A 21,385-nucleotide genomic window follows, 5' to 3' on the forward strand; every position below is an offset into this window, starting at 1 on the left:
ACCATGAAACTGTGGAGGTAATAAATATAGGCTTTATAAGCAATATTTTATCAAATTTAAGGAAAGAAAATCACAATAAGCCCATTCAAATGTCAAAAGATACTAAAAAACGTTTACTTCTTCTTACACATGATTCGTCTGAATTTGAGCTATGAAAGTGCGGTGTCTGCATCTAGTCATTGTCAATCGGGGAAGTAGGCATAAGACCTAGCAAACGTGGAGTTTGTCGATTTTTATCTTTTCCTTGTAAACTTCGAACTAACTCATGCAAAAAAGGATATTATTATGTTTGCTTGTATTTAAAACAATGAAGGCAATACTGTCTTTCAAATCTTAATTACCACAATATAATATCAATCTTAGAAACAAGAGTTATGGTCAACAGTTGACCATTGTGTATCATGTAAAAAGTCTTGATAAATATGATCTTGATTTACTGTATGGAAGCCAGTGGCGGATCCAGCCGGCGGAAAGAGGGGGGGGGGGGGGCCCAATCCGTGAGAAAATATTAGTTGCGACTCAGCCGTCGGTGAATAAGCGGGGGGGGGGGGGTAGGAAGCATTTTTTGGGGGTGCAATTTTTCAGGAAATATTTTGCGCCGACTTAGTCAGCCGGTGAATATGAGACCACTATTTTTTTTGTGTGACCTAATTCGTGAGATTTTGTTGTTGTTGACCCGTCACCCCCCCCCCCCCCCCCCCCCCCCCCCCCCCCCCCCCCCCCCCCCCCGTGGATCCACGCCTGCAGAGGATCCAGCCGGCGCCAATGGGGGGGGGGGTAGCCAAATCTTAATACAAAATTTAGTGCCGTCTCAGCCGGCCGGCGAATAAGCGGGGGGGGGGGGGATGGGGCGCTTTTGTTTTTTGTTTTATAAAGGTTAACTTTACGTTATTATCCTATTTTTTTTTATCGTTTTGGGGGGCTGGGGGGGGGGGGGCCGGGCCGGAAAAATCGCTACGTGGATCCGCCCCTGATGGAAGCCATTACAAATGTAATCCTAGGAATCCCAACATCAGTTCCACTTACTCAGGTTCAATAAAAATGTTGGCTTAGCTTTTATCAGTGTCAAGAGATCAAGGTAATTTAAAGGGATTGCCCATGAACTGTCACACTATATTGTGTGGCTCAGAAAGAAAGAAAACCGGATATTTCCAATTACAATGACATAATGACTCAAAGTTGATGATCTTGACATCATATTTTATCATTTCGAAAAAGAATGATCTTCTTAATGAAGTAAGAATTAGGTCAATGATGAAGTTGTAATTGTAGATCGCAGGTGTTCCGTTCTTTCTAGCCCCCCCCCCCCCCCCCATGTATATAAAAACCATTATTCTATCATAAGGATATTTATATTTCTTTATTTTTGTTTTCGGGGGGAGGGGGAAGATTTCGGCAATTCAAGGAAAGAATACAATTCATATTTGTAAATGTTTTTAAATTAATCGTTATCACTAGTGGTATAGAGTTTGGATTAATATCATTGCTTCTTTGTATGAGATTCCTTTTTGTTCTCTTACTATCATCAAAATATGTTTGTAACATTTATTCTTTTCTTATACATGTTTGCATTTTGACGTATCGACTTGTGAAAATGTTATGTTTTGTGAATAACGTTTATGTCTTTTGAAGAAAGAAGACACATATACAAAATAAAGATTGAGCTTGTTTGTACTATATTGCGTACTGATATGTCTTCATTATTTTAACTGTAAGGAATCACTATATCGCAAATGATGTTACAGTGCTTGCACACGTCGAAATTATTAATAGATAAGCTGGGAAAGATATAATGAAGGAAATTAACTTTAATAATTCCACTGTACGTACCAACGGAACTTAATGACACCACCACACAAAAAGTTTGCAAAACTTTCTCCTGTGCTCCTCTCTTTCTCTCTCTCTAACTATATCTTCATTCAATTTAAGGACGAAACTGTCATCTTTTTCAACATGTTTTAACAATTCCTCGATCAATGTGGTATCAAACCACTTTCCCTGAATATTTTCTTTCCTTTCATCCTCGAATTCTATTAAATTCTTTAACACACCTCCTGCAAACATATACATACTTGCCACTATAAAATTGGATATAATTACAGTTTTAAAACTATGCAGTATTATCTAGCAAATCATTTTCTTTCTTAATTTTAAAATATGACTTATGTTAAAGAGGGAAAACAAAAATCACAGAATTATCATGTTATTTCTATAAATATCTCATACACCAGTAGGTGTATTGTACTACAGAGGAAAAAGACGAGATAGAATCAAATAAATGCCAATTGTAATAAACAATAGTTTATCTTCTTTGAATTTCTGTAAAATATACTTTATTTCGATACAATTATTTGACAGTCTTCAAAGGCACATGCAAATCATGAAATTTACAAGAGACAAGTTAAACACGTCCAGCGATGATATGCAATTAGGAGTTAAGTCCGAACGTGTACATAAAAAGGGCATTAGTACCAATCAATACAATTGAACCACAGGCATTGCACCACATTTGCAAAAATCTACAGATTAAACATGCATGTAGTAGAAAAATGTCTTATAATTGGGATTACGAATAAAGAATTATTTCTAACATCACCTGGGTAAAAGAATGGTGCAATATTGTGAAGTTGACATTGCCACAGAAAATGAGGTTAGAATACAAACGAAGGCAAAATAGATGATATTGATATCATTTACTTGAAGAATTGATCAACTCAGCCTACGCATATTTCATGATTTCTTTGAGGTCTTGTTAAAATAACAGATCATATTACTGTTCATTCTTGGCCGGCCATCCTTAATTTATACACATGTATAGTATATTTGTGTGTTTGGAATGATATGAAAGGTTGAGGCATAAAATGAATTCTGCCACTTAAATAAATGGGGTTTACTACCGCAAAATCCCCAGGGATTCTAAAAAAAATCTAGAATTCTAAAACCTAAAAACAAAACCTACCTCAAACCATAACAAGAAATTAAGTAACCAATTAATGAAAACAAAAGATAACATCTGTAACAACTTTGAATAACATAACTCATAACTAGAAATGAAGAAAAAAAGAGCCCACTGCTGTAAACACACAGCAAGAAAGCCAAAAGCCCTCTCTTGGATCCAGGCAAACAAAGTCTCCTTGAATATTAAACAAAAAAAATAATTAAATGTTATTTAGCAATACTCCAACATAACTCATAACTAGAAATGAAGAAAAAAAGAGCCCACTGCTGTAAACACACAGCAAGAAAGCCAAAAGCCCTCTCTTGGATCCAGGCAAACAAAGTCTCCTTGAATATTAAACAAAAAAAATAATTAAATGTTATTTAGCAATACTCCCATCAGCCATGATTGAACGCTTTACAAAAAATGATACTTTACACACATACCAAACACGACATGCAACACGTACAAACTATCATCCTCCCTAACCAGGGCAGTTTACGTCATAAAAACTATTTCATACACAGGACCAAACTACTGAAGCACCATTGATCCGAATCTCAAATAGCTTAAGAACTGTTGCAGCTTTAAAAAACATATCAAATTGTTAGTATTAAATTTGTACATGTAATGCACAAGTATACTATTTTTTTCTGGACTGTGACTCCCGACCTTGAATATTCTATTCTAAAAACTTCCTTTTCTCTCTCCTCATTCTTCTCCTGACCCCCATGCTTTACCTTCCCTTCCTAGTTCTCTTCTTTCTTACATCCATCATCCATATCATTTCATTGTTTTATCTGTATACTCTGATTTTGTATCATCATACTTCTACCTTATAATGAATGACACTGTGTCAACATTATTTTGAGGAACTTAAATTCTACAAGCTATATGCTTTTGATTAAGTTCCTTTTTTCACATGTAATTTCGAAATTATTTAGTGTGAAATAAATGAAACTAAACTGAAACTGAAGGTCAAGAGTCACTACTGCTCTCTAAGAAAATAGCAGCCCCTAGGTAGAGTACTAGCACACCACACAGTTTGCTAGAAAGTCCTGATTTATATACCATTTTATTTTCTTTTGTTGTAAAATCATGTGATACATATAAATATGAATGCGTTAGTATTTGAGGGATAATTCCCTTTTCAGTCTGACAAAATTAATAATATCCATTTTTCCAAGTTTCTCAAATATTATATATGAATATTTGTCAGTGGTAACAATAGTACATTCCAAAGATACCATTTAACATGATGGAGTTTGATTTGGGGGCAAAATGGATGTAAAAGATTCCAGATATTAGTTTGATGAACATAATTACGTAGAGTTTAACAGTACCTAAGGTTAAAAAAGCTACACAGCATATTTGTTTTTTCCATTCCTATCATAGCATCATCATTAGTTGTGTGCTATACATTTAACACAAATCTGACGCAATACAAATTTGTTGGAGAAGCCAACTTTTGAACAATGATGAAGAATGAAGGAGAACTCACTGACATCACAAATCCCCCCCCCCCAAAAAAAGGGACCAGGGATGAAATTGAATCAGCAAGAAGTAAGGTGAATCATATTAATATTGTAGGTTTATATGATTATACTGGAACCAACCCTTTATTATAGCCCTTTTTATTTGTTTTGTTGCAAAGGTATTACAAAAAAAAAAGGTTTTGGGTCCCCGACCCCCATCACAACTAATTATTCACATTACAACCATCATCTATAGTCTAGTGCTTAAACACTAAATTAACATATTTTATGTATGTGGGAAATCTGAGAATAATATTCAGATCTGTTCTTATTAATTCACAACAAACATACATTCGGTTTACTTTTTAAAGGGGGCACTGATCATTGACTCCCCCTCTATTTTTTGCCACAATTATACTAAATCTGCACAAACTACTGCATTGCTAATTAAACAAAAGTGTACAAATTCTATCTCTACACTATCCCATATTAATGGCTTGTACTAAACACTCAGGTCGCGGCTCGTTTGGCCATTTAAACAAAATGGTGTCTTCAAATCGGTTTTTAAGGGGGAAAATATTATTTCAAATTAGTGACTGTTTTTACACTCAGGTCGCGGCTCGCTGGGCCATTTATTCAATGATGTCTTCAAAGGGGATGCGTGGGGAAATTTTCTTAAAAAAGAAGTTGGAAGTTGTGATTATTATTTTTTTAATGATAGACAAATAAGAAGATTAGAATTAAGGCTGGCATTGGGAAAGACAAAATACTAGGTGATTAAAGTGGATTTTAATCCACAATAACAGCCTATAGATGTGAAAAATACGTGTAGGAACCAGGAGGACACGAATATAACAGCTGAATGTTAGATATTGATATATACTGATATAATTATATAGTTTGAAGTCTATGACTGAATTGAAATTGGAAAGTATATTTTGTGTCAATTTTTATCAAATCAATTACTAAATAATGAAATTCGATGCTACAATTGTATTGTCAACTACCAAAATATATACTTGGACATTAATTCTTTTAACAACAACAAACAAATCAGTGATTTTAAACTTAATCGAGTTTATCATCAATTGTAAACTATGAATAAACTATAAATGTAAACTATGCAATGTACCTTTTATAGCAACTCAAATGTGTGATTATTTAGAAGCAAATGACCAAAATTTTTACTACAAAATTCATGAGAACTCTTTAAATAATGATAAGTCAACTTTTATAACAAATGTGTGTATAATACGATACAGCTTATTCTCCGTGAGATGCAATCAAGAAATCTGTTGTAAATTCATTCTCTCCGTCTCTCTCCTTTGCTATGTCTCTCTTCCTCCCTTTTCCCACTTCATCCTCCTTCTCCGCTAAACTTTACCATTACGTTCTACATTACATAAATATTATTATATTTTTAGATTGAACGAACCCCATAATTAATTTTTCATATTATAACTGATACTTCTGACTGCTAATGATCTTAGAACAAGTATATATGTTTGTATGTATATGTTTACATGTTAGGCCCTGCCTGAGTAATGTCAACGTCCTGGGCCACGATTTTCACGTCTTTATAATATGTCTATTCACTATGTGAAGGAAAGATTCCTTGTTATCTTATTTTGTATTGTTATATTGTTACATTGTATATGCTTTTCTATGGAAATAAATACTACTTGAACTACAAGGGAAATGAACTGTATATTTGATAGAAACAAGGAATAATGGATAGAGTGAGAAGATGAATTGTGGGAAATTAAGAACTAACAAGAGAGGATTACATAAACAAAGAATGAAAGAAAACAAATATTTAATAAAAAGGGAATTGAAAGAATTCATTGGTCAGATTTAACAGTGATAAAGATATAAAGAAAAGAGTGGAGGAAATAAAGATTTACATGATAGAAAAAGATGAGAAATAAAGGGGTAGAATAAAATTTAGAAAGAATATTTTTTAAAGACTGACAAATATGAAAATAAAGCGAGGAATAAAACTTGATAGGATATTACAAGGAATGATGGAAATATTCATTTCATTCTTTCATTCTTTGTTTTTGTATTCCTCTCTTGGTAGTTCTTAATTTCCCACAATTCATCTTCTCACTGTATCCATTCTTCCTTGTTTCTATCATATTAATAGATCATATACCTATGTACTATTACACTTTATCTAAAATCCACTTTACCCACCTAGTATATTTGTCTTTCCCGATGTCAGCCTTAATTATAATCTTCTTATTTGTCTATCATTGAACAAAAAACAATCACAACTTACAACTTCGTTTTTAAAGTAAATTTCCCCACGCATCCCCTTTGAAGACATCATTGAAAAAATGGCCCAGCGAGCCGCGACCCGAGTGTAAAAACAGTCGCTAATTTGAAATAAGATTTCCCCCTTATATTAAAAAGCCGATTTGAAGACACTTAAAAAAAGATGGCCAAACGAGCCGTGACCCGAGTGTTTTTCAGCGCGCCGCGACCCGAGTGTTTAGAACAACCCCATAATAATATCAGAAACAACACAAGTTCTGTCCAAAATGAAAAGGGGCACCCTTTACACATAATAAGGGCACTCTCCCTTGATGATGATATTAATACACTATACTGAACGTGTTCTCATAATAAATGTTGTTTAAGTTTTAATTGTGTCACAAATGTACAAGCATTACACTAGTCAATTCCCCTACTGCCTTCTTATGCTGCCATTATGGTATGTAAATACAAATACTTGACTGTTTGATTACAACTTCCACTGATTTATTTCGTTAAAAAATCTATGGGTTTTTTTCTTGTTCAAATAGGATATTTCCAACTCATGCTGCAAAATTCTCATTGTAATCAGTACATGTTGCCTAAACGATATGCTCCCTGTCATTGATATCTGGGAGTGGCCAAGCATAGGTCCACTAAGACCCTAACACAATTACAAATTGCCGGATGCCTACAAAAATGATAATAAAACCTCAAAATAACAAATCCTTTGCCAGTAGAGTGGGTAAACATTTTATGAATACATGGAGAAACCAAATATAAAAGAATACACATTTTAGACTGTAATAACAAGAACATGCCTTGTAATTTATGAGCATTTTCAGCAGTTTGGTGACTCAAAACAAAAGCATGTGTGTATTCAATGTAAAAATGGTGATTTGATATTAAAGGGAATGTTTTTACCAAGGCTGTGTTTTTCTGCTTTTGGTAACCTTCGAGTTTCTTACGTAGTCTTTGATGTTGACCCACGTTCTGTGTTTCAGCACAGCTTCAGCTTTCAAGCATTCGTCTATCGCTCTCTTGCCAGGTAGCTTAGAATGAACAGTCATAAAGGCTCCTAAACGTCTCTGGACAGCCGACTTTTCCGCATCGCTCCATGCTGTCTTTCGTTTCTTCCTTATTGGCTGTTCATCAACCTCTTCCAGTACATGTTGCGTTTGCCTTTGCCTTTTGGTACCTAATGAAAGACAATAACAAAAAAAATGTTGCAATTATACTATGCAGAATAATAAATGCAGTATCACATACTGTTTCTCTGAGTCTCTGACCCATGAACTTGAAGAGTGCATTACTGTTATGAGGATGGAAGGAGAGGAAGAATATTTAAATCCTCTTTTGCAGTGATGCAGAATAGAGTGTGATCCTGGGAGGAATACACTTAAACGATTTTTTTTTGCGGGAAGAAAGCCATCATATAATTTTGTAAAGCTCATATTTCGTGAAATTATGGGCATCTACCGTTTAGGGGAGTCGGGCACAAACAAGTCTTTAAATTATCTGACAGTGTCATGACAGATGGGGTTATGTTTCACATATTCTACCCGGTTTCTATTGGTCATTTATTTTGCTAATCTAGCTCAGTTTTGGGTTTATTTGGGAGGGGCTCCTGGCTGCCTCCATTTTCATCCATTTCCTAGTATATTGTAGTGATTGCTGTGTGCATGAAAAAAAGTACATTTTGTATTACCTTGACAACCCCTGACTCCCAGTCTAGAACAAAAGGGCCACGATCACATAATACTTTCTGAGTCTATATTATTGTATGTACACAATTTTTTTTTAGTTTAGAGAAGTTTAGATATAGAGACCAATTAAATTCACTAATAGATTTTCTCCGTCATTGGCAACAGCCTTTTCGTGAGGCTACATTACAATTATAATTGTGCTATAATTTTTAACAATTCAAAATGCACAAATATTGGTACGTGGTGATTTCAACAGGAAAAAGTTTGGTTTCACTTTGGCTTTTGAGGATGATTGAGAGTGCGGTACAATAGGCAAAATTAACATTTAGGTTTGCAAAAAGAAATTTTTTAGATGCTCTCATTGGACTTAAAGTCATACCTTTTTGGGAGCATCCAGGTAGCTGACGTTCGACATCATGATCACCAGAATCAACATCGCTGTCACAATTGTCATCACATGATTCAGGTCCCTGTTCTCCAGTGTCGATCTCTGTACATAAAATAATAATCAATAATATTCACCAAAAAGAAAATCTGGGTCAACTGCAAAGAAAACATACTTGTAATTTAAAACAAAAGAATATAATCAATTATTTCTAAATACAACATGGTAGAATTGGCACCAGGTATATGCCACATGTGTGGATCGAGTCAAACAAATGCCTTAATTACCCCTAATTTAAATAAATTGAAACAAACAAGTGAACAATATAGTGAGGAATATTTAACTGCATGGTTCATTTGAAAACAACACTTTTCATTAATTCAATAATGTTGCAGCATGTTTATCAATTTACATATTTTGTATTTGATAATTGTCAAGTTGAGTGGAAATCAGAAATACTTGATTCTTAAAATGAGTACATGCTACATGGTTTGTTATTCATCCCACTCATCCCTCGCCATGATGTTTCTCATCTCATTAGGGTTTGGATTGAGATCCCCACTGTATAATTCTACCCTCATCACAAATTTACCTTCATCTAACTTGATTTGAAGCTCATCCAGACTTTTTGCAGTGCCAATCAGCTGGACCGGGTTCCCAGCTTTTCCCTCCATGGCGAACAGGATCTTTGATATTTTGGCCACCTGCATAGCAGCATCTGGCAGTCTATAATACTCCCTATGTATCCTAATATCGTGGCCCATGAAGTTTGCTAAGGCGTCCATCTCATGGTCCCTCAAGCTCATTAGTTGTGACATGGTAGCTACATGCTTCCGTAATTTTGTGGATCGAAGTGTTGAAGGATTTTGTGCTCCACATGCTTCTGACAGCTCACGGAGAGCATCTGACCCTCGAACATGAGATGTAGTGTCACTATTGGCTACAGCGAACAGGTATTTGTTGCTTGGGTTTACACCTGCTTCCTCCCTGTGGGATACAAGGGTGTCTACACATGATTTCATGGAGTCTGTCACAAGGATCGGCACTGTCCTGCCACGTTTTCCTACTACCTCAACTCTCCAGAGAAACTTTACAAGATTTTTTTCCCAGTCTTTCAGCATCTCTAGTTGTCCTTCCACCATATGAGATTCACCTTTCTTGATTTTATTGTAGTCATCAAGAGTCATCTTGCTGATTTCCCCTTGTCTCCTCCTATTAAACACAATGAGATGAGCCAGCATGGTCTTGTTGAGTTCTCTCCATGTGCTATGGTTTTCGATTGCGGTCCCAGATGACAGTTTGTCTACACAAAGTTCAGCCTGTACCTCTAGGTGTCTTGACAAAGCCACAACATCACTCGTTAGGGGTAGGAGTTTGGGCTGGTTTCGTTTCCTCTGGTACAAAGTTCGTAGAGCATGAGTAGAGATTTCAGATCCCCAACAAGTGTCCAGCAGCTTGATGAACTTTTCTACAAGTTTCTGCATGTCATCCCCATCTCTGTCCATCAAAGCCTTACTCAGGAGCACAAAGGCAGCCTTTCTTAAGGTATGTCCCAGCTTAAGTGCTAGACTTGGTGTATTGAACAAGTGGTTCTCCTCATCAAAGCCTGCCACTTTCTTGACAGCACTCAAGACAGTCATAAAACCATTTGGTGATATCAGGGAAGTCAGACTTGCCTTGCCATTGCAGCTGCAACGTCTGAACTGAAGTACAAGTCTTCCTAGTTCTCGTAACTTGCATCTGATGTGGTTGTGCTGTTCTTCGTCATGGCCCAATTTCTTAGAGTACACCTTGGCCAATTCTAGAATCAACTGATCATTTAGAATGCAGGCCTTGATTTCATCATCGCTGAGACCACTCAGTACTTTGTGTGTTATAGAATCTCTTGATGTGCAGGGCACTGGTGGAAGCAAGAGTCGACCTTGTGCTAATAGTCTTCTTCGTTTTTTCTTTTGCTCCTTAGCCGGCTCTTCTTGCTTCAAAATGCAGCGGTGTTTCCACAATTCGGCTTTCGCAAACCATCCCAAACAATCTTTGCAAGGCTGATAATCACGGGGCTTTGCTTCACAAGAAGGTCTATATACGACCACAAGCTCTCCATGACCCTTTTCGAAGACCCTGTAGTTGTGCATGTGATTTCCTTTATTTCTTATCAATGTCAATAGCTTATCCTTTTCTTTTCGATTCGTTGCTGCCATGTATTGAGCCACCTTTATTTCATTGGAATGTTGTGACCGCAGGTGATCAGGAAGTTTTTTGTGGGGCTTCTCACACATCATGCAATAAGCTACCTTGTCATATTTTCGCCCTCCTTGATTGTTGGTCTTCATCACAGTTATCCCCTCATGGTCAGCATCAATGCCTCCATATCTTGATGATGCCTCCAATGACTGATCTGATGACAGAGATTTCAGTGATCGAGTGATGCCATTTATTGATGTACATTTAGCCTTAGGCAATGATGCTTGAGAATTATTTAATGAAGTCTTCCCTGAAGAGTCAGAATCTCCTTGAGAATCACAGACATAGTCTGGATCATCATCACTATCATCATTATGGTCAGATAATGTGTCCTCATTATCACTTGAAAAAATATTTTGTGAAAGGGTTCCATCTGGTACCATCAATGCTTGTGTGGCAGGCTCAGGGAATGGTTCCCAGTGCTCTCGGTTATTAGGGGGGTTTCTGCATAGATCATCAGATGTGTCATCATTATCAGCAAGAAAATTGGACAGTGAAAGGTTTCCATCTGGTTCCATTAAAGGTTGTGTGGCAAGCTCAGTAAATGGTTCCCAATGCACTTGGTTATTAGGGGGGTTTATGCATGGATCATCACATGTGTCATCATTATCAGCTGAAACATTAAACTGTGAAATCTTTCCATCTGATTCCATTAAAGCTTGTGTGGCAGGCTCAGGGGATGGTTCCCAATTTGTTTCGTTATTAGGGGGGTTTCTGCATAGATCATCAGATGTTTCAGCATCATCAGTTAGAACATTGGAGAGTGGAAGGTTTCCATCTGGTTCTATTAAAGGTTGTGTGGCAAGCTCAGTAAATGATTCCCAATGCACTTGGTTATTAGGGGGGTTTATGCATGGATCATCACATGTGTCATCATTATCAACTGGAACATCAAACTGGGAGAGCTTTCCATCTGATTCCATTAACGCTTGTGTGGCAGGCTCAGGGGATGGTTCCCAATGTTCTTGGTTATTAGAGGGGTTCCGGCATGGATCATCACATGTGTCATCATTATCAGCTGAAACACTGAACTGTGAAATCTTACCATCTGATTCCATTAAAGCTTGTGTGGCAGGCTTAGGGGATGGTTCCCAATTTGTTTCGTTATTAGGGGGTTTCTGCATCGATCTTCAGATGTTTCATCATCATCAGCTCGAACATTGGACTGTGAAAAGTTTCCATCTGGTTCCAGTAGTTCTTGTGTGGCAGGCTCGGAGAATGGTGAACAAACTTTTTCTGGGTCTGGTGGGAGGTTTGCAGAATTTTGCAGAATTTCAGGTTTTTCATCTTGGACTCCACTGTGTAATTGAGTAGGACTTGGGAATACAAAATTATCTCCCACCCCATAATCATATAACACTTCTTCACCTTCTTTGATTTTCTTCAATGAGAAGAGAACCAGTTCTGGTTCATTGTGAGGGTTCTCTCTAATCTTCATTCTGCTGTTGACTTCACCCCTCCAACCATGGTTGACGAGTCGTCCCAGTTGTTGTTTAGTTGGTTCGACTGATGCATCCCTACTGGAAATGAAATTGAAAAAAAATGAAAACATTAGATTCATCAATGTTTAAAATTACAATGAATCACTGAAACATACAAGTATATGTGGGTTACAATTTGTGATTTCACTTTAGGTTTTCTCTGTTGTCAGATATTATTTGATTAACTGTTACTTTTCAAGTAGGGTATCACTCAAAGAAGAATCGTTACAGTCATGATTTTTGTTAACGCATGGTTAATTTTAGGAGGAAATTTGAAATACAAGTAACATAGGAAACAAATAGGTAAAATTACATGTAGGCATTGGAAATCATAACCAATATCATGAACATTAAACATGCATATGTTTACTTTTCATTTGCCTTAAAATTGTAATGCTACAAAATGTCACCGTGCATCAGACAAGAGTACCGAGGCGAAAAAAGACGACGAACTAACCGTGGAAGATTTTTTCAATATAAATACAAATAACAAAAAACAAAACAAAAAAAACACAAAGGTCGAATAACGACACGCCCTACAAGCCACGGGCAACAGCATTGCGAACAAAATATATCCTCTCAAGACCCTCTGAAATACGAGAGCCAAAGACATTACATGGTATAACAAAAATAACAAAAAAGAGAGAGAAGCGACCAAATTGGGGAAAGGGCAAGGAGAGGCAACAGACTAAAGGGAAAATGTACAATTTCGGACATATCTATCCACAAGATGTTTACACCGGGTGGGAGAGATGGAAGAAGGCTTCGGCAGGGGAGAAGGAACATGCGGAGAAGAAAGCTGAGTCCAAGGAGAAGAAGGGAGGGAGAGATGAGGAAAGATTAAAAAATAGCATGGGAAAAAGGAAAAAAAGCATTATGATAAACAAGAACAGACGTGTAGAATGAGGGGGGAAAGAAGAAAATAATCTATCTAATCTTTAAAAGTGGAACGTAGCTCCAAAAAGCAAATAAAGAATACAATATAAAAAGTGGCTACTAGCACAAACTTGAATTCATATCAAACGGACCAAACATGTATGCAGTGTTATATTATTTTAGAATGAGCAAAGAAAGCAGGAAATCCAATGCAGGGTTTGAATTGTGCATTGAAAACTACATCCTCAATGAAGATTATGTTTACCAACTGTATGATTTTTGTTCTCAAGTTTTCAAATGATTTTTCAATAAATCTTACCATTTGACATATGTTGGCCCATCTCAGATCATCTTCCCAGATTATAAAGAAGAGGAAATTTGGGAAATTACAAAATGAATGATGAACATTTAACAAAGAAGGATAACAGAAATTAAAAGCAGAAGATGTATAAAGACAACAAGCAGGAGTAGCGAAATGAGAAATCCAGCTACAATGCGAGGATGACGCTGGACAACAGACATTGAAAGAAATGAATTAGGAGGATGGGAAGGGAGAGGAGGAGACAAAGCAGATGAAGAAGTTGAATGAGGAGTTGATGAGCGAGGGGTTAGGAGAGGGGTTGAGGGAGGGGTTGGGAGAGGGGTTAGGAGAGGGGTTGAGGGAGGGGTTGTGTGAGGGGTTGATTGGGGGGTGCGGGGAGGTGTTAGGGGAAGTAATGAATGAACAGATGAAGTAATATCAGACTGAAGTGAAGATGAGGTGTAGAAGAAAGGGGGAGTAGAAAAAGAGTCTTCCGATGACATATTGCAGGGAACTGATGAACCAGCATCATTTAAAACTTCACTGGAGGGAGAGGGAGGTGGTGCAAGCTGCGTAGAAATTTCCGAATCTGTTTCATCATTTAAAACTTCACTGGAGGGAGAGGGAGGTGGTGCAAGTTGCATAGAAATTTCCGAATCTGTTTCATCTGTAAGATGAAATGTGGAGTGTACAAAAAAAAAACATGGACTTTTCAGTGTAATGCACCTTTCTTTTATATCCAATATTTGTACCAAATATTGTTTTATATTCTCATTTTATGCTCTCCAAAATGGAATATGATCTGTTGGACTGACAAGGTTGAATAATTGTCATTGGTAAGATTGTGTGTTTTTTGTATGATAGCTAAAACAGGTTTGAATAGATAGAGAAGAATATAAGTTGCATATTTGTTCTATGCTGTCCTTGCCGTATTGATACTTTCTGCAGAAAAATGTATGTGTACTGTATGTGGTCAGTCCACGGGTTTATTCAAAAGCACGGAATAGAATTTGACAGATATGACTAGCTTTCGATCTTTCTCTAGGGAAAAAACAAAAACCACTGGTAGAAAATATGTTGCCCTGTCAACCCACATGTTTACGACTACGTCATAAGCATATAGCCTTAGGTTTGTTTTCAACACCTATCATTACAAAATATACTTTTCAATAAATCAAGTCGTCATAGTATGTAGACTTACCACCATTTCGTCCCTTTCCATGTGAAAAAGTATCTGAAGCAAGTTTCACAGTCTGCATCTCTTCTTTCCCCCACATCTCTGGTTACCAGATCTCCTCTGTACCACAAAAGGAATTCTCCCTCTTCAAACGTTTTGGTGGTAAAGACTGCTCTACCTGTGATTGAAGAAATACATAATCTTCATGAGATCAATCATGCGAGTTTAAACATTGTGAATATGATGTTACAAGTATATTTGTCTGTCATTTAAGATAATGCTCAGGTGTGATAAGTAACTCAGACTCGTACTTGTAAGAAGGCACTTATTTTCAAAATTGGTTGAGTTTTAAATAACATTTGTGTGTCTTTTTGGTCACATTGCCATCAAGCAGACTTGTAAGCAACACATTGTATTTAATATTAGTATGCTGCAGATATTAAATTACAGTGTCATGCATGTCATGATGAACATGACGTTTTCTCTAGATTTTCTAAAAACTTTTTGACATTCAACCCCATGAGGAGGCATTAAAATTCATTTCAAGGTCTAACCTTTAAACACTTAACCAAATCAAGTTTAATACCTCCTGCTTTACAAAAGAGCCCTGTACATACAAATATTTACAAAAAAATAGAATACATTGTAGAAAACATTTTAAAAAAAAGCTTTAAAAAAATAAAAACTAGATCAAAATGAACAAAAGGCCTTAAATATTAAACATTTAAGATATTATTGATACAAAGAAAAATGACCAAAAAAATATTTTAAAAAATACACATGCCGTAAAAATAGACTACACAACTGCAAACAGACAAACAAACAAAACTAACTTATGGTAAAAGTCATGATATAACATTAGGTACCAGTGCATGCATTAAAGTGATAGAGGGAGTGACTTAATTTGGTTTTTTAACATTTGGAGTGAAGTTTCCGTGCGAATATGAGTCGGTAGATTGTTATAGATGCTTGGAGCAGTGAAAGAAAAAGAACGTTTTTTAAATTCAGTCTTTGGTTTCAGGATAAATAAGGGATTTAAGGTAGAATGACAAGTAACAAAGTAAACTGGACGATTATGACCAAAAGATTCTAAATAAGGGGCTAGATTATTGAGTATTTTGTAGACGAAAATGCAGTAGTGGTAATTGATTCTATTTTCAACACTTTGCCATTGAAGACTGCTTCACGCAATTAAGTGTTGAATTAAGATTATAAAAACAGAAAAATATGAGGGAAAGCATATCAAATATTCTACTGCATGAAATTAATGAAATATACAGAAAGGGTATAGATTTTACTAAAGAAGTTGACCTGTTTAACTGCGAAGGGTATCAAAGTTACTCTGAAAAGAGCTGGTGATTTTTAGACAATAGGCGATGAGGTGTGATCAAAGAACCATACCAGGCGTTCCTTGCATAGTCTAGCTCTGAATCAATATTTTATTGAGCATATTAATGTTAGATATCTATGCTACAGTGAATTTTCACTATTAATACAATCTACATGTACATGTATGTAACCTCACTCACCTTTGTCAGGCAGCTGTTTCACTGTAAATCCTTCAGGATCAACTTCACTAAAAATATCTGGAACTGTCTGTCTGGTTTGACTTCTGAGAATCCGATTCTGAAACAGGTCAAGTAAATATTAGTAATATTATGCAGAAACACAGCTGTGAGCAAGCTGGAAGAAAATATCTAAATATTACACCCCCCCCCCACATCCTCCCCCTTATCATACTGGAATTTGCCAAAATATTGCTACTCATATCCATGCTCAATTTTATTATATTATTTGTTAAAATCATGAGGTATTATGAAACACATCCATTATGATGTACATCAAGGGGGTCATGTAAATACATGGCTCCACATTTCCCATGCACACATCTTATCATATTTGACTCATTTGCAATAGATATAGATTGCTCCACATTTCCTATGCACACATTTATACATATCTAGCCCATATGCAATAATAAATGTGGCTCCACATTTCCCATGCACACATTTATACATATCTGGCTGATGTGTAATATATATAGATATGGCTCCACATTTCCCATGCACACATTTATACATCTTCAATCCACCTTAAATAGTTGAGATAAACATGGCTCCACATTTCCCATGCACCCATTTATACACATCTGGCCCATATGTAATATATAAATGGCTCCACATTTCCCATGCACAAATGTATAGACATCTGGCCCATGTGTAATATATATATATATATATGGCTCCACATTTCCCATGCATAAATTTATACATATCTGGGTCATGTGTAATATATATATAGATATGGCTCCACATTTCCCATGCACACATTTATACACATCTGGCCCATTTGTAATATATATATATGGCTCCACATTTTCCATGCACACATTTATACACATCTGGCCCATGTATAATATATATAGATATGGCTCCACATTTCCCATGCACACATTTATACAAATCTGGCCCATGTATAATATATATATATATATATATATATGGCTCCACATTTCCCATGCACACATTTATACACATCTGGCCTATGTGTAATATATATATATATATATATGGCTCCACATTTCCCATGCACACATTTATACACATCTGGCCCATGTTTAATATATATATGGCTCCACATTTCCCATGCACACATTTATACACATCTGGCCCATGTGTAATATATATATGGCTCCACATTTCCCATGCACACATTTATACATCTGGTCCATGTGTAATATATATATATGGCTCCACATTTCCCATGCACACATTTATACACATCTGGCCCATGTGTAATATATATATATGGTTCCACATTTCCCATGCACACATTTATACACATCTGGCCCATGTATAATATATATAGATATGGCTCCACATTTCCCATGCACACATTTATACAAATCTGGCCCATGTTTAATATATATATATATATGGCTCCACATTTCCCATGCACACATTTATACACATCTGGCCCATGTGTAATATATATATATGGCTCCACATTTCCCATGCACACATTTATACACATCTGGCCCATGTGTAATATATATATGGCTCCACATTTCCCATGCACACATTTATACACATCTGGCCCATGTGTAATATATATATATGTGGCTCCACATTTCCCATGCACACATTTATACATCTGGCCCATGTGTAATATATATATGGCTCCACATTTCCCATGAACACATTTATACACATCTGGCCCATGTGTAATATATATATATATGGCTCCACATTTCCCATGCACACATTTATACATCTTCAATCCACCTTAAATAGTTCAGATAAACATGGTTCCACATTTTCCATGCACACATTTATACATATCTGGGTCATGTGTAATATATATATAGATATGGCTCCACATTTCCCATGCACACATTTATACACGTCTGGCCCATTATATATATATATATATATATATGGCTCCACATTTCCCATGCACACAGTTATACAAATCTGGCCCATGTATAATGGCTCCACAGTTCCCATGCACACATTTATAAGTCTTCAATCCACCTTAAATAGTTCAGTTAAACATGGCTCCACATTTTCCATGCAATCATTTATACATATCTGGGTCATGTGTAATATATATATATATATATATAGATATGGCTCCACATTTCCCATGCACACATTTATACACGTCTGGCCCATTATATATATATATATATATATATATGGCTCCACATTTCCCATGCACACATTTATACACATCTGGCCCATGTGTAATATATATATATATATATGGCTCCACATTTCCCATGCACACATTAATACACATCTGGCCCATGTGTAATATATATATATATATGGCTCCACATTTCCCATGCACACATTTAAACACATATTGCCCATGTAGATCTATATATATATATGGCTCCACATTTCCCATGCACACATTTATACACATCTGGCCTATGTATAAAATATATAGATATGGCTCCACATTTCCAATGCACACATTTATACAAATCTGGCCCATGTATAATGGCTCCACAGTTCCCATGCACACATTTATAAATCTTCAATCCACCTTAAATAGTTCAGTTAAACATGGCTCCACATTTTCCATGCACACATTTATACATATCTGGGTCATGTGTAATATATATATATATATATATATATAGAGATATGGCTCCACATTTCCCATGCACACATTTATACACGTCTGGCCCATTATATATATATATATATATATATATATATGGCTCCACATTTCCCATGCACACATTTATACACATCTGGCCTAGACCTATGTATAAAATATATAGATATGGCTCCACATTTCCAATGCACACATTTATACAAATCTGGCCCATGTATAATAGCTCCACAGTTCCCATGCACACATTTATAAATCTTCAATCCACCTTAAATAGTTGAGATAAACATGGGACCACATTTCCCATGCACACAATTATACACATCTGGCCCATGTGTAATATATATATATATATATATATGGCTCCACATTTCCCATGCACACATTTATACACATATTGCCCATGTAGATCTATATCTAGTTATGGCTCCACATTTCCCGTGCACACATTTATACACATCTGACCCAGATTATTATGGCTCCACATTTCCCATGCACACATTTATACACATCTGGCCCATGTGAGTTAAATACAGATAGGCCTAGACCTATGGCTCCACATTTCCCATGCACACATTTAGGCTAAATCTGGCTGATGTGAAATAGACCTTCGAATCTAACGTTACTAGATATTCCTTTAGTTTAACTCTAAAGTTAGGCCTAAGAAGAACTTATACTAGACCTAGATCTACTACTACTAGTAGCCTAGACTAGTAGTACTAGTCTAGGGCTAGGCCTAACGTTAGGCCTAGATCTACATCTTACTTAGATCTAGTCTAGATTAGATCTAGATCTAGATCTATGTATGAGTTTTTTGTACCCAATATCATGAATAGAACTAGATCTATAGGCCTAAGGAATTCTTTAAAAAGTTGATAGAATATTAATGGGCCTAGAGGCTAGACTGGATTAAAAATGAAAGTAAACTTTCTAGATCTAGACTAGTTCTACTTACTTTTGCCAGTTGTGGCTGTACTAATCCCGCCATGACATGTCCATATACGTTAACAGGCACGTCGCAAGGTGCACTGCACCAGCACTGCGCATGCGCTGCATCTAATAAGATACAGACTGTGCAGTGTGTATCCTCATGCTGGCGCTCTTCACTTGATATTATTCTTGAGATCGGAAAATAATACACATATTCAGGCTGCAAGCTATGACTCCAAAGTGGGAAACCGGGGATGGAGTTAAATCGCAGCCGAACGTTGATGGGGTACTACTGAGATGTCCCAAAGCTGATTTAAATCTCGTTTTAATGATTCTGCAACTGTGGAGCTCCACGGTTTGCTGTGTCTCCACAGTTGGAAGTTGTGTATTCATATGAACCTCCCCGATTGACGGTCATTACAAGTGCACACACACACACACACACACACACACATACAAAAAAGAAGGGCGCGGGCGTGTGTTCGTGTCAATGTGTATGTGAGGAATGCATTAATATTTTTTTCTGGGCAGAACACATGGGCAAAACGCTGCCATTTCGATCATTTCCGCTGTATCCGAAACCAGGGTGAGTTTGTTGAATTAGAAGGTATGAATATTAAACAAAAAAACAATCAAAAAGAGAGAGAGATAGAAAGTGAATGAGCGAGTGGGAGAGCAAAACAAAAGATATAAATGTGTTAGTGGGTGAGAGCAAAAGGGTGATTAAAGGTATTACAAAGTTTTGGGAAATTTTGAAAACTGGGTAGATAGTGATTCTTTACAATTTTGATATATTTGGATGCCCCTGCGGATGTATTATAAGCACAAACAAAATTAGCCCCTTAAACACTTCTGCTTTCGAGAAAAATTGAATATAAAAATATACCGGTGCTCCCGGTAAATTTTGATAAAAATAAAATAGCGCCTACGGCCGTTTAATGGTAACTGCCACCGTGAAAATCTCAGAATATGTAGTTGTGATAAATTATTTCCACATGGGAATTGCTTATCGGTCGATTTTAGTCAAGAAACTTTTTTGTATAGCTTAATTGATATTTTGACCTTGAGAGGGGGCTTAACAACATGAAGAGTTATTATTTTCAATTGCATACCTTTAGACTCGATTTCAACCGCGACGACGATCAATGAATATTGTCGAATCGTAAAATGCTTCCAATATGTTCATTTGAACCAAATTCATGACCCCATACCAAAACATTGTATTATCTTTAAGTTATATAGTGTTTGAGTGAATGTGGGTGATAAAGAGGGGGAGAACGAGGTTTACTAAGAGGGAAATTGAAATATTAGGTGAAAGAGAGAGAGAGAGAGAGAGAGAGAAGGTTCGGGAGACAGACAGAGAAAATAGAATGACAGATTTGATGGTTGAAGGAAGGAGTGAGAGAAACATTCATTGTCATTGTTTAACAGTTATTTTGTAAAACAGCAATGCCTGACAAAAAATATAGAATGAAGAGTCTTACCCATAATTGA

The 21,385-nt window shown here is 36.3% G+C and overlaps 1 protein-coding gene across 4 annotated transcripts; it reads right to left on the reverse strand.

Annotated features, from left to right (window-relative positions):
• Nucleotides 1–7,562: 7,562 nt before the first annotated feature.
• Nucleotides 7,563–20,340, reverse strand: LOC115918004. 4 transcript variants are annotated; one of them, XM_030993042.1, is made up of 6 exons: nucleotides 19,917–20,340; nucleotides 16,366–16,462; nucleotides 14,861–15,014; nucleotides 9,353–12,521; nucleotides 8,755–8,865; nucleotides 7,563–7,867 (listed from the first exon to the last, which is right to left on the reverse strand). In XM_030993042.1, the coding sequence occupies exons 4-6, from the start codon at nucleotides 12,123–12,125 to the stop codon at nucleotides 7,590–7,592; spliced, it is 3,162 nt and encodes a 1,053-aa protein (XP_030848902.1). In that variant the 5' UTR covers nucleotides 12,126–12,521; nucleotides 14,861–15,014; nucleotides 16,366–16,462; nucleotides 19,917–20,340; the 3' UTR covers nucleotides 7,563–7,589. The 4 variants fall into 4 exon arrangements, with proteins under 4 accessions (XP_030848902.1, XP_030848901.1, XP_030848903.1 ...); XM_030993041.1 differs by lacking the exon at nucleotides 19,917–20,340 and having other exon boundaries at nucleotides 16,366–16,908; XM_030993043.1 differs by lacking the exons at nucleotides 16,366–16,462; nucleotides 19,917–20,340 and having other exon boundaries at nucleotides 14,861–15,025.
• Between the last annotated feature and the right edge of the window lie 1,045 nt (nucleotides 20,341–21,385).

Source organism: Strongylocentrotus purpuratus, unplaced genomic scaffold (genome assembly GCF_000002235.5).
Source record: "Strongylocentrotus purpuratus isolate Spur 01 unplaced genomic scaffold, Spur_5.0 spur5_scaffold_20, whole genome shotgun sequence".
Lineage (NCBI taxonomy): Eukaryota > Metazoa > Echinodermata > Echinoidea > Camarodonta > Strongylocentrotidae > Strongylocentrotus > Strongylocentrotus purpuratus.

Coding starts and splice junctions, on each gene's coding strand:
- LOC115918004 (XM_030993042.1), bottom strand. CDS start 12,125: ATGCAGAAACCCCCTAATAACGAAACAAATTGGGAACCATCCCCTAAG. Junction 8,866..9,352: donor TCAAATCAAGTTAGATGAAG/GTAAATTTGTGA, acceptor TTTTATGTACAG/AGATCGACACTGGAGAACAG. Junction 7,868..8,754: donor ACCTGGATGCTCCCAAAAAG/GTATGACTTTAA, acceptor GTCTTTCATTAG/GTACCAAAAGGCAAAGGCAA.